Source organism: Taeniopygia guttata, chromosome 2 (genome assembly GCF_048771995.1).
Source record: "Taeniopygia guttata chromosome 2, bTaeGut7.mat, whole genome shotgun sequence".
In the NCBI taxonomy this organism is placed as follows: Eukaryota; Metazoa; Chordata; class Aves; order Passeriformes; family Estrildidae; genus Taeniopygia; species Taeniopygia guttata.
The window spans coordinates 34427321-34440486 of record NC_133026.1 but is presented as its reverse complement, the minus strand read 5'-3'; the positions used below and the strand labels follow the sequence as shown (position 1 = coordinate 34440486).

Genomic DNA, 13166 nt, shown 5'->3' with positions numbered 1-13166 from the left:
ATGACTCCTGAATGATGAGAGAAAGAATATCTTAGAAAAGACTATAAAGAAAGAAGAAACATGAGTGTCCAGACTGACTTTCCTTTCTACTTTTTCAGGGAAAAGCTATTCCAATACCCCACATCAACTCAGCACCTTCAAGGCTCCTCTTTTCTTGTATAGCCACATCCCTTGACATCTCATTTCAATATTAAGCTGAGAAACCAATTCCATTTCCTTGGATTGGGGGTGGAAAGCATGGGATGGGCATGGTGGGGAGAAAAGCAAATTTTACTTTTCACACTCCTCAATCTTTGCTCCCCAAATTCTGCTAAGAAGTACATCACAGGAATTTTTTGATATTCCACTTCTTAAAAACAAAGAGCTGTCTTTTTAATGTTTGCTGATTTTTCACTCTGTCTCTCTCACTTCAACAGCCTCATGATAGCCTCCCTCAGCTTTCTTCATGTCTTAGTAATTCAATTTTCCCCACCAAGTCTGATCTGGGGTAGGAATACATCTTTTATATAAGTACAAAAAGAAAGGTACTTTTCTTCCTTTTATTTCTTGCCTCCTTTAGCAACCCCTGCTTTCTCATCCTCCCCTCTAGGACATCAGGGAGGACTCTTCCAACAAAAAGAAGGAGAGACTGGCAAGGTACTTTAGTTTTATTTATTCCTTGATAGGAGAAGGAAAGGTAGGGCTAGGACAAAAATAAGCTGCCAAAGCTTCTGCCTAGATCTGCAGATTGGGCATCTTTCACATTTTCTTCTAGGTGTCATGTCTCAGTGTCAGTGACAAAACCAAAAAAGCTCTCCCTTTCTGTGCCTGCTTTGAATTTCCTTAGGCTAAGTTCACAAAGAGGGAGGAAATACCACCATCCCACACACCTCACTCAGGTGAGAGAGGAAGGGGAGGAAGAGTATCTCTTAATGTGGGAGGGGAAGCCACGCTGGCCTCATGGACACACACATACTTTAATCTCTGTTGAGAATGAGATCACAGATCTTCTCAACCAACGACCAAGAGAGGACTTTTAAGATTTACTGAAAGCTGCTGTGGCTCTTACAGGCTCCACAGATTAGACTTCAGTCTTGTACCTTAATGGATTTTGTCACTGGTTTTTTTGCAGTTGTCTTTTATTTAGAAAGGGAGTTTCTAGCCTTCGGTGAAAAATACTGGTGCAAACTTACAACAAATGAAAAGAGAGAACACCAAGCTTGCATGACAAGGCAACAAATTTCCCTAAACACTACATTGTAAATATTTATTGAGGCTCATAGAAAAAAAAAAATCAGCAAAATCTTCAGAGAACAAATTTCCAAATAAATAAATAGCATAAGTGAAAAGGGGCACAAATAATTTTCTGGAATTCCAAAGAAAGGGGAAAAAAAACTTTTCCAGGCTCACAATGATTCTCCTATCCACATTAAGCATATTTTTCTATCAAGATTTCTCTTAATAATAGTATGCCACAAAGGATCATTAGGCAGGAAAAAAGGGTCAGAGCAAGGATAACAAAGATGAAAAGAAAACTGCTGAGAGTTCACCTCTGCTGTTTATTTTGAGGCACACTTAAGATTCGAGTCTGAGAGTCCTAATTGTATTCAAAGATTTAGTTCTCTAAAGAACATAAACAAAACTAGCAAGGGGTATCAGCCAGAATAAAGCTTTCTTCATAATCATAGAGTAAGGTCAGCTTTTGTTTGTTCTTTTATATGATAATCTCCACTCTTTTGTGTTGACACTTAAGTGTTTTAAAATGGAGAAAATAAGTATCTGAAAACTAATGGCCTATTTCTGCAGGGGCAGCTCTTTTAGTGTGTTTTCTCATATTTTCTAGCTTCTTTTGGTTGTGTTTCCCTACGAAGCATTTTAAAATTTTTACACCTAATCTAGGTTAGCATGCTCTGGTTAGCAGCTTGTATCCATTGAAAAGCAAGGCAATAATCCATCTAGGTTTAGGGCTTTTTCATAGAATTGATGCAGAGCTGTGTCAATTTTAATGTCATGCTATGGAGAGTGCATGTAGCTCTCTCCACTTTAGAGGATTAAAAGTGACCTCTCTTACCAAAATCAATAAGGGCAGCTTGCTGTGACTAATAGGTTGTAGAAATTCAAAGGAGACGGTTTGTAACACTGAGTTCATTCTCCCCGTGTCTCTCCCCACCCAGCCCCAGACTGGCTGGCAGAGCTGCACTTTGACATGTACATTCACATGGCAACCCGATGTCTTTTCCCTTCCCAGGGACCAGACCCAGCCACACACAGTTTACTCACATTTCAGGAAAGAAAAAAGCTGATATTTATTTGATAATAGTGGGTTTGGCAACTTTTGTAGAGAAACGTGAGAGAGAAACCAGGATGAGAAACACTTAACATGTATAAATCTTACCTCCCTGGTATGATTTTTAAAAGGCCCCGTTTTTACATATTAGCGAGACATCAACAACTACCCAGATACTTCACATCACATCATGACCACTGTAGGTTTTTTCTGGTCTGAACAAGGCCATTCTCCCTTCAGATCTTTGCCTAGTTGTAATAGGCAAAAAAATTTAAATTCCATTAAAGTCAATGAAACTGCCTCAGAGATGTATGAGGCTATACATCCCACTCTGGTGTTCATTAACTGCCATCACATGTGACCTGTTGTTCTGGCTTATTTCTTCTCTCCACTATTCCTTTCTTTACTCTGAAGTACATCAGATTTAAAAGTTAAATTTGTGCACTACTGGAAATGGGACATGGTACATGCACACCACTGCACACAAAGTCACTTTACAAATGAGTCTTCAGTTTTTCAGTTTCAGATTTTGTAACCGGAAAGAACACTAGCAACTCAGCTATGGATCTCCAACTTTATGGTGAAGATACCCTTACTCTACTGGATGTCTCCGACTTCCAATTTATCCTGCTTGATGTACAAATTTAAAATCCTTATCCACAGTTCATAGCTTGTGGACATTCTCTCCACCTAACAATCACAATCATTGTCTTTATGCCAAAAAACCAAGACTTGCCTTGGGGGAGCAAGGGAGAAAAGAGGCTGAAGTTGTGGGAGGAACCCAACTGTTTAAGAGTCCCTACGGAGGTTTATAAATAGTTGACTGCCATGTGCAAAATGTGAAAGAAATCCAGTCAGCAAAAGAGCTGTTGCCGTTTTGAAATCTTCTAACTACATCTATTTAGGCAGTAGACAGTGTTGTAAATAAACAATAAATCAAGAAATTATTAGCATTTGAATTTTTGGCAAGATAATAAAATGTGCAGGGGTATAATCAGCAAATAATAGGAAAGATCTGCGAGCAAACCCACCAATTAATGATAAATAGGACTTGGCTCTGGATAACTTCACCAATATGGATCTCATTAGATGGCTGTGGAATCTGTTCCTGCAGCAGCCCTCTCCGAGTGAGGGAAAGGTGAGGTAACCGAAATGTCAGCACACCCAACCCTCACAGTTCTTGGGCTCCAGGATTGTAACCACCTGGGCCAAAATGACAACCTTATGCTGCTGTGAAGGCCATGCCACAGTGTCCCAGTGTTTAACCAATGGGTTTCCTTGCCTCAGCTTTCAGACAATTGCTCTGCAATCCCCTCTCAGCACAGGAGACCAAAAACACTCAGCTTCGCTCTCTAGAGAGAAAGAGTCCTTCTTTCCTCTGTCCACCTTGCTTTATTAAGGGAAATTCCCCCTTCTAGAGGGAAATGCCCCCAAGCAAGCAATATCACTTAAACAGATAAATAATTTGCACTGCAGGCAGGGGGAAGGGAGAGGAGAAAGAGACCCTGCCTTATTAGACTTGAAACAGACACACCATGTTAATACGAAGGATCAGCATATGGTTCTAATAGGCTTTCTAAAATGATTTATCAGCTGTGATTAAGCCCTTGACCAGCATGTCTATCTTCATAAATAAAGGAAAAGTGCACCTTGCTCTGAAGTGTATCAGCAGTATCTTATTACCCACCCAACCATAGAGACTGCAGCCCACTCTGGGGAGCAAAGAGCTCGTGTTTAATAGCAGAGCTTATGCTCTAAAGAGACTGCCAAGATTTAGGGGCTTTACCTAACAGATAGACTTATAAAAATGCCACTACAGGAAAGGTTTATCCCTTTTCTGTGTGCCATCCAGTCTATGCTGCTGAAACCTGAACTGGTAACAAGGAAGCTGTGCCATTAAAAACATTCCAAGGACGACCAAGGCAAAAGGCACAACTTTGCTGTGTTGCTGTGAAAAAAATGTTAGAATGAAATTAGATAGGCCTCCCTTTGTTGTGGGTAGCCAAAATACAGAAAACATAACAAACCTCCAAACATTGCAAGGGGGTGACTCAGCTTCTTTGGGACAGAGACAATAATAAGGAGGAAAGTGGACTGTCCTGACTGAGCTCTGAAGGATGATTCATCAGCTGGAATTCAGAAGAACATGGAAGGATGATGGTTAGGGAGGTTTATCTGAATCAAAAACTTATGCCCTCAAGAATTGCCCTTCTGCATGACACAGGACCTTATTGCTGGAAAAACATTCAGGTCTTCTCTTTGAATATGAGGATCTAAACCTATAAATCCACTCAAAAGTCCATTCAAGATAAGAATCCTGCCTGCCAGCAGAAGATAAGATGCTGTACCATGAGCAACAAGCCTCAATTAAAGCCTATTCCTGTGAATATTTCTGCAAGGTCATGAACAGTTTTGTCCTGACAGCTTTCCTGTGCCATTATGCAGAAAGTGTCCCTTTTGTAATACAGCCCAGTGTGACAATGAAGTGCCTGGAGATAAATAAAACAGGAGTCCTGTACTCAGAACAGGACTAATAAAGCTGGGAACTGAAACACCAACTGTGGAGCTGCCATCATACAAAATAGAACAAACCACCACATGTCTACCATGAAATCTAGGAAGGTTAAGAAGTTAAAATCCAGCAGGCCTACCCATCTGGAGAGAGGAGGAGAGCATTCTTCCTGTCTTTAGCAACACTGAACAACAGCTGATAAATCTTTAACACACATGGTCTGTGGGATGCCCTATGCTGAGACCACGGAGATATGGAATCAATCCGAGGCTTTGCCACAGACTTCCTGCGCAATTTTAAACATGTCACTTGAGCCCAGATCCTTTATGGTAGCTCTCTGGTTTACTCTTGCTTTGTTACAGTCAAAGCAAGGCACCGAAATGTCTTTGAGGGAGTCTGTGAATCTTTTGGGGCCATACTGCTAAAGAGATTTAGGAACCAAGTGAGACAGAAAGCTGCTCTCTTGGCAGAATGGTGGAGAGGATCCAGATACCCTGCAATTCTCACTCCACATATGTGATTCCTTTGAGAGCTTGGTGTCACACTACAAAGGAGCTCTGGAAAGCAATGTCCTCTGGATCCTGTTTTTTCCCTTAGAAAATAAGAAACAGAGTATTTACCTTCTTCATAGGAATACTGCAAGAGTTATTTTCATTAAGAAAAAAAGGGATTTTGCAAGCCAAAAAATGAACCCAAAAAGCAGATCAATAACCTGATGCAATTAATGCATATGAAAACCAAGAATAACCCTCATAAAAACTCAGACGCAGAGTTACAGTGTATCTTTCCAGTACTGCAATGCATCACCCAGAAAAAATGCTATGTGAGGATGCTTACATCTTCACAGATACAGATATTATATTTAGAGTATAAGAACTATTATACTGAAACCTTGGAATATGGAGTGATATTTTGGACTTTGAAATTTAGAGTTTTGAGCTATTACCTTGACAACAGCTTAACTGATTGATAAAGTAACAACTTGAAGTTATTACAATACATATAACAATGGTACTCTGGCCCTTAAGCACTGTATTAACATAAACAATTTCTAGTGTTACTAATTTCTAGTCTTACATTGTGTCTACTATGACATACTGAGTATATAAGATACTTAATCTCAGTGGGAAAATAAGAAATCAGAGGGCCCTTTGATTTAAAAAATATGGTCTTACATCATGTTTAGACAAATGGAGGGAGACTGTACATATGTGCATTTATGATAGCATAATGTTTTAAAAAATCAAAATAGTAAGCATTTAAACATAGGTCTTTCCTTCCATTGTACAGACTGTCAGACAATGAGTCAAAAGTGCTCCAGAAACAGGCTTATGAGTTTGGTTTGTATTATTTCACAAGTGAAATTCAGCCCTTATAGAGCACTTGCCTCTGAAACATCTACCAGCACACTGTTCTTCTCCAGGACCCTGCTATGGTTTCAGAATACTTACAAGGGCAAACTGGGGCTAATTTGTCACCCATCACCCAAGCCAACCACCAAAATGAACACTTAGTCCTTGTTCTTTCACCAAGGGAGTGGATTGCCAGCATTACCCCATAGCCTATTAGTATTACAATATAGGCCTCTAAAACCCAAACACTTACACAGGGTGCTTTATCAACATATAAATATTTTTTCTTCTCATATAAGGGTACATATGACCCCATACATATAACCCTTTCCTGGATACGGGTGATTTACTGCGCTGCTAGTTTCAGCTGCTGTAATGTTAGCTATTAAACACAGGCAAAATCCATTATGATTTTTCTGTACTACTTTTCAGAAGAGGGGGAAACCTATGGGCTAGATACACATTGCATAAAATTTAAGCGAGATGTGGAAATTAAAGGGTTTTTTTTCTCCAAACTATACTTCTTTAGAGACAGATTCTATCATTTCCAGTTTGCTTTGAATTATGTCATCTCCCCTACACTCATAGGTACAGTACAATACTATGACATTCAACAAATATTTGCAAGAAATTTCTTGTGGACATCAGAGAGTCACTGAGTTCAGCATGAAATAGTGACATGATATAAGCTAGACAAAGCATTTTATCTACTTTCTTATGCTGATACACAGAAATATATACAAGGTAGAAGGAGATCCTAGAAGGTACAAACCAAATATATGTCTTTCAAACACATATCAGACTGTGTATCACCCCTTGTTTAACACAACTAAACTGGATACTCAAGCTTTTTATTCCTTCTGCAGATTGAAATTATTTAACCCTTAAAGGCTTTGTATTTGGTTTTTTTCTTCTTCTTCTTTACTGAACTATTTCAATTTGCTGATGCTTTTCTAGCAGTGAGGCGCCTGCCTTAGGATAGTGTACTTAGAGCAGGAACACTAGCCTGTGTAGAGGACTAAAGAGCTTCCTGAACTGACACTGAACAACACACATTACAACCAAGCTGAAATTGAGAATAGCCATTTCCCTGACTTATTTGCATAATGTATACATTATCTGAACCGGCACTGAACACTGGTGAGAAGATTTCAAAGTTTCAGGATAAGTCTTAGGAAGTGATGCATCCAAACTCTAGCATAGGCAGAATATGATTTTAAACATGCTCTCATGTCAAAAATATTCAGCCCACTATTGTAAATGCTATTTGATGCAATACACCACTTGCTACAATCAGTTAAATTCCACTTTTTCTCATATCACACAGGGACATCAGGCTAGATGCATTTTAATGAAGTGGGTCCACTAAGTTATTCAGAAACAGACCCTGACTCTTCCCATTTCTGGCATTATACTCTCAGCCCCAACTCAATGCTCAAAACAAGATGTGACAACAGGGCCTATCCAGTAGCAGCAAAGGTCATGTGTTTGCAATTACAACCCACTGCAAATGCTTTGGATACCTAATGTTCCAAGCAGTGTAAGCCTAAAACCATTTAGCCAGTGGGCTAAAATGGCCATGTTTGATCTGCCAGCACTACCTGCCTTGTTGAGTTGGGTTGCAAGGTCTGTCTGGGTCTGAGCTGTCAATTGCTGTCTGCCTCAAGTTCCAAAGAACTTTAACATTTAGAATTTTCTACGTAGAAATATAGTATAGGTATGCTTGTTTGCCTGTGCTAATTTTGGTGATGAATTTGGGAGGTAGGACGTTTCTGTCAGGAAGAGTGCTGTCAAGAGGATGGAAAAAGCCTCTTTCTCACATGCTTATCCATGTGCTTATTGCTGATCTGTAGCATCCCTTGCATTTAGGGAGCAGGTCTTTCTCAAGGAGAGACTTCCAGTTAATATAGGAAGCAGACAAACCAAAACCAACAGACAAACTCACTTCCATTTATAGCTTTATTTTTCTCATTGCAGGTTCTGGATGTCATCATCATCATTATTGTTCCTTGAAACCCCTCAGTCCCCAAGCAAAGGCTAATCCACATACATCCATAGTTGGTCCTTGACAGATGATCTTAGAACCATAAGGCATGCCAAGTATGGAAGGAATAAAGAGACACTTCTTCCACTTTAACGCATGAGCAACTGCGGCAGAAGGATGTCAAGTGATTTATTCCCGGATAAGAAGCTGGGATACTAATGTAAGTGCTTTCCACTCAATAGTACCTTTACAAAAAAAGGCACACATGGTGTTCCTAAACCCATGCACTCAGAGCTTCACTAATTTGGAAAGTCACCAGTCTGCATAACCAGCTTCATCACAACAAATTCTCATGGATTATCCATCGGCACCCACCCAGAAGACTTAAAAAAATTTAAAAATAAGAAAGAAAGAAAAAAAATGCAGCTACTTGAAATTTATCCTCTGACTTTTCAAAGTATGACTCTCAAAGAGCAAAAAAAGCCAATGAGAAATGAAAGTGTTTTTCTGTTACAAGATTTCAGTGTCAAGCTGTGTGCTAAGCCGCAGTGATATACTAAAATAAACAAAACTGTGTCTTTCAGAGTCCAGAGAAATTAATATGACCAAAAATATTTTTGGAAGACTTTACTGTGCAGTGAGTAAGATTTTCTTGCAGTTAACCTTAGTCTCCATGTGTTGGTAGGTCCATTAGGCCAACACTACATCACACTCATATTCCAGGGATAGGCTGTTAGAAGCATTTCCTTAGGGACAGCTGCAGCTCAAGGAGTCTCCTTCTGTCTTGGCCTTTGTCTCTTGCATTTGTGCAAAGCCCTACTGGGGCCTGCTTCAGATTCCTATCTGACAGTCAGTCAGTAATGTAAGAATGAACATACAGCAGACTAATTGGAAACACAGAGCAAATGTTACAGGTTAGCCAGCTAGTGGGACTTATGCCTCTTTTTTTTTTTTTTTTTTTTTTCCTTTCCTTTTTTTCCTTTTTTCACCCTGTGGGTTTTTGTTTGGTTGGTTGGTTGGTTTGGTTTGTTTGTGTTTTTGGTGAATTTTTTTTTTTGGTTGGTTGGGTTTTTTTGGGGGTTTTTTTGGGGGTGTTTTTTAAAATTTCCCACTCCCATGATGACTTATTTGCTCCCTGGAGATCAACAATGGCAGCTGCAGGGGTTGGTAGGAGGGCAGAATAAGACTTCCAGAGACTGCTAAACAGCTGGAATTATCAGGTAACTTGATGCCCTTGTCTAGGTTTTAATCAGATTTTACAACTATCCCTCGCAAACTGAAATCTCTCTGCAACATCAAGCACTGCAGTCTGGGGCTAACTGCACCCAGGTCTAACTCAGTAGATTTCTCCTGTTCTCTTACTCCTGCAAAATGAACATCAGGCACAGAGAACAACTTAGAAATCCTGTAATGGACAAAGAAGTAGGAGTGTACAGAAAAGTTCTCCCTGATTCTAAGACTTCACTCAGCAGAACCTAAACCAAAAATTTTTTAACAAGTCTCAAATTAGACACATTTATCTCAATACATGACTGTTTTCTAACATTTGTCCAATACACAAAGCTGTGAGGGTCAGTCTGTGCTATTTTCCCAATACTTGACCAGAACTTGAACTCTCTCACATTTGGACATTCTTGTTCCTTGCTCAGCATACCATGACACAGCCTCTGTCCTCCTCTATCTGTCCCAGTCTCCTTCCTTATGAACCACAGATAAACCATACCTAGACTCACTTCCTTGTAAGCCAAAATCAAGCTGCTCCTGGACTCCCTTCTCTTTCTACAAGCCTCCTCTCCTGTTCTGCACCTCAGCAGGGAGCTTTACCTCTTTTCTTCCTGGCCTCTCTAGTGCATTAAGCTCTTTTACCATTCTTTGAAAATATTAATAGCACTTTAGGATCCCTGAAAACACTTTTAACTATCTCTGGGTACAGGAGTACACTTATATACAAGGTGGCTTATATAATTTAACCTAAATTTCAGAATACTGACAGAATAGCTTTAGAATAAACTAAAAGAATACTAATTGCAAATGAGATATGTAATCTACTAGGCATTTCAAGTCAAAGTTTCCCAGCTCAACTTGAATGCTTTATGAGAAATACAGAAACACAATAAAGCTGGTATTGATGATTAATAAATCCAAGGGCCCATTGCATTGTGGAGGAATTCAAAAAAAAAAAAAAAAAAGAAAAGGAAAAAAATTTTTCTCTTAAGTAAATGCCCCTTCATAAGCCAAATTTCCCTGCAATATATTTGAGCCAGCTTGCAATCCTCACTTCAAAGATGATATAATTTTCCCAGGCCTGTCCCTCATGAGGTGTGTAGTTTGTGTTACAGTTTACTTAAAAGCAGAGACTTGGAATCAAACCCTGGCAAACACAGTTACCCTTTTTTTTGTCATTTAATACTGGGGGTTTTTTTGTAGGTTTGGGGTTTTTATTTCTGTCAACTGCTTCAATAGTTTTACAAAGCATGTCACAATTTACAGTGCCACCTAGTTTCTAACCAAAAGGTTACTACTAGGTAGTAGTAACCTACTACTAGGTAGTAGAGTTCAATCTGCTTTCACACAGGTTAAAGGATACTTCCTTTACCATTTCAGGGAATCAAAAGGGGAGGAAGGGCTGAGTGTGCTCACACGCACCCTTTTGTTGTTCTCTTCTTCTTGTGCCTTCCTGAACTCGTGCTCCAGGGAGCAGTCGATGTCGTTGAAGAGCCCGACTTCCTCACAGTTCTTCAGAAAGCGCGTTGGCGTGGGAGTCTGATCTGGGAACAAGATGAGAAATGATCATTGGTGCTCAATATTGAAAAAAGAGTGAGACAATTAAATAGTCTTCCAGGCAGAGAGGTTCTAACCAAACCTCTCTTTCCCATCCCACCCCTACCTGCACCATCATTAAAAAACCCACACAGTGCTGAATTTTGACACCAAATGCTGCCGGCAGCCAGTGCTTGCCATCAACGTCCAAAACCAGGCAGCAGTCATTATTTGTGCAGAAAGACAACAGCATGGGCTTTCCTGGGGCACATAACACAAGTGCATCTCCTCAACCTGTGCACATGGTCATTAGAACTCTCTATAAACCTCTAAAAATAGGCTCCTGCAGAACAACACACAGTATATCTCATAATTCCCATTTAGACCACAGCACATGTGTTAACTGCTGTGGAATCACAATAGTTAATGCTTTCAAGTGCTCAAACACCATCTCAAACATACACATACTTAGCAAAAAAGGGTAGCCATGGCAAAAAGTTTTGCTTCCAACACAATTTTTGAAGGAAGAATTAAACAACATTTAGAAAAGCTACGAAAAGTGAAATTCTGGCCATGAAGAAGCACCCTTTTGTGTTTTATACCTGAAAGTGTTGATAATATATGGAAAACTATTAAATTTGGAGTAAAAAAAAAATTCAATGCCTTCATCTCTAAGATTTTTCTGCCCTCTCAGAATTAATACAAGAAGGGCAGTATTCTCTTTAATGCCACAGGCAGGAGGAAAGTTACAAGGTTTTGTGATACTTTTTCAAAAACCTGCAAGACAGACAAGCAAAATTGCCATGTAGTTTCAGTGATTTCAGTTTCTTTATTCGGGAAATGAAAACTCAAGCCCAAGTCTGGGAACCAAAGGCTCCCTAAAGCACAGGTCTGAGGCACTTCTACTCATTCTGAGGCTAGTTCTTTATTATTCCACCTTGGCTCCTTCTTCCCAAGGCTCTGTCCCAGCTTGAGATGCTTTGTATGTGACTTTACAAAAAGATTGGACTCATTTTGTTAAAAAAAAATTTTCAGCATAGTCCTTGACTACTACCTATTGTTTGCATTTCATTCTTTAAAGAATGAAAACTCCATTATATTGAACCCTGTTGCCCATATTAGGTCAATTTTGACCTCAGAAAAAAGCTTCCCAGTTCTACAAAGAAAAAAATCCTTTCTTGAACCTAGCTAAACTAGGTCAAGGTCTAATATTACCCTCTAACAGCAAACAGTTACCTAACACCATGAATTTTACATGATCAGGATAGAAATGCACATCAGCCCAAATTAAGCAGTACAAAAGCAAGGTACACAAAAGAAAATGCAGTTTTCACTTAGAAATTAAGGAAGAGGATCAGCTGTGGGAATCCAGGGCTTCCCTCTGGCTGCCCTGGCAGGTCTGGGACCCTGGCAGGGGTCAGGAACCCCCCTGTACAGAGCCCCGAGAGACACTGTCTGTGATCTCTGTCCATGGAGAGGAGTTTTCAATCTTACAGGATGAATTACAAGCTCTGAGTGTTTGATAAGAGTAATAATTAAGTGTGGCACAGGTGCAAAAGTAAAATTTTAGGTTTCTAGATTAGGGGTTCAAAGGGGACAAGATGGAGGAAATTGGGTGTGTCTTGTCCTTTTCCTCCTTCTTCATGCCCCCCATGTTTCACTGTAGTGTTGGCATTTTTCTATTGGTTTAGGCTGGGGACACGCTTTTTAACGTAGATGATAGATATTGGCACATTATTGTAAATATAGCACAGGTAGTTTCTGGTATATAATGTTTGTACCATCCCACTGGGGGCAGAGCCCCGCACGCTGCCCTGCAGGACAGACCTGCAGCAGGGCAGCAGAACATGTTAGAGATAAGCAAGAATAAACAACCTTGAAAACAGCACAGATGAATTATGGCTTCTTCTTTGGCAACGGGGCAGAAAGACAGAGACTTTTTACAATCTCGGAATCATCAATACCCACAGATTCCGACAATCAGCCTCCTTCATTATAAAGTCAGGAGGAGCCAATTTCCACCTGTATCAAGCAAGGTCCTCCAGATTTTACTTTCTCAGGTAATCCAAGAGCAAAGACACTCGTTTGCATTTATATTTCTGATGGAACATCAGAATGCAAGTCCTTAATGTTAAAATTCCTTTTTCATTTCTTTTGGCTTGAGCATCCCACCTATGATCTTAAAAGAAAAAAACTTCACGTATTTGGGAATGCACACTTATTTATCTATTACCTTTCACAGCTAACTACTGTATCACCAGAGTGAGAAACGAAACTTTCTAAGAATCCTGC

At 39.7% G+C, this 13166-nt stretch overlaps 1 protein-coding gene across 4 annotated transcripts in view; it reads right to left on the bottom strand.

The window, feature by feature from the left end:
• CREB5 (cAMP responsive element binding protein 5) overlaps nt 1–13166 on the bottom strand; it is a 257668-nt gene that overhangs the window by 191208 nt on the left and 53294 nt on the right. For all 4 annotated transcript variants that reach the window (XR_012054560.1, XM_032746734.3, XM_072925667.1 and 1 more), the window contains one exon: nt 10761–10882. Coding sequence is in view for 2 of the 4 variants with exons in the window: in XM_032746734.3 (XP_032602625.1) it covers nt 10761–10882 (122 nt within the window). In the remaining 2 variants the exon portion in view is untranslated. The remainder of the gene's footprint in view (nt 1–10760; nt 10883–13166) is intronic.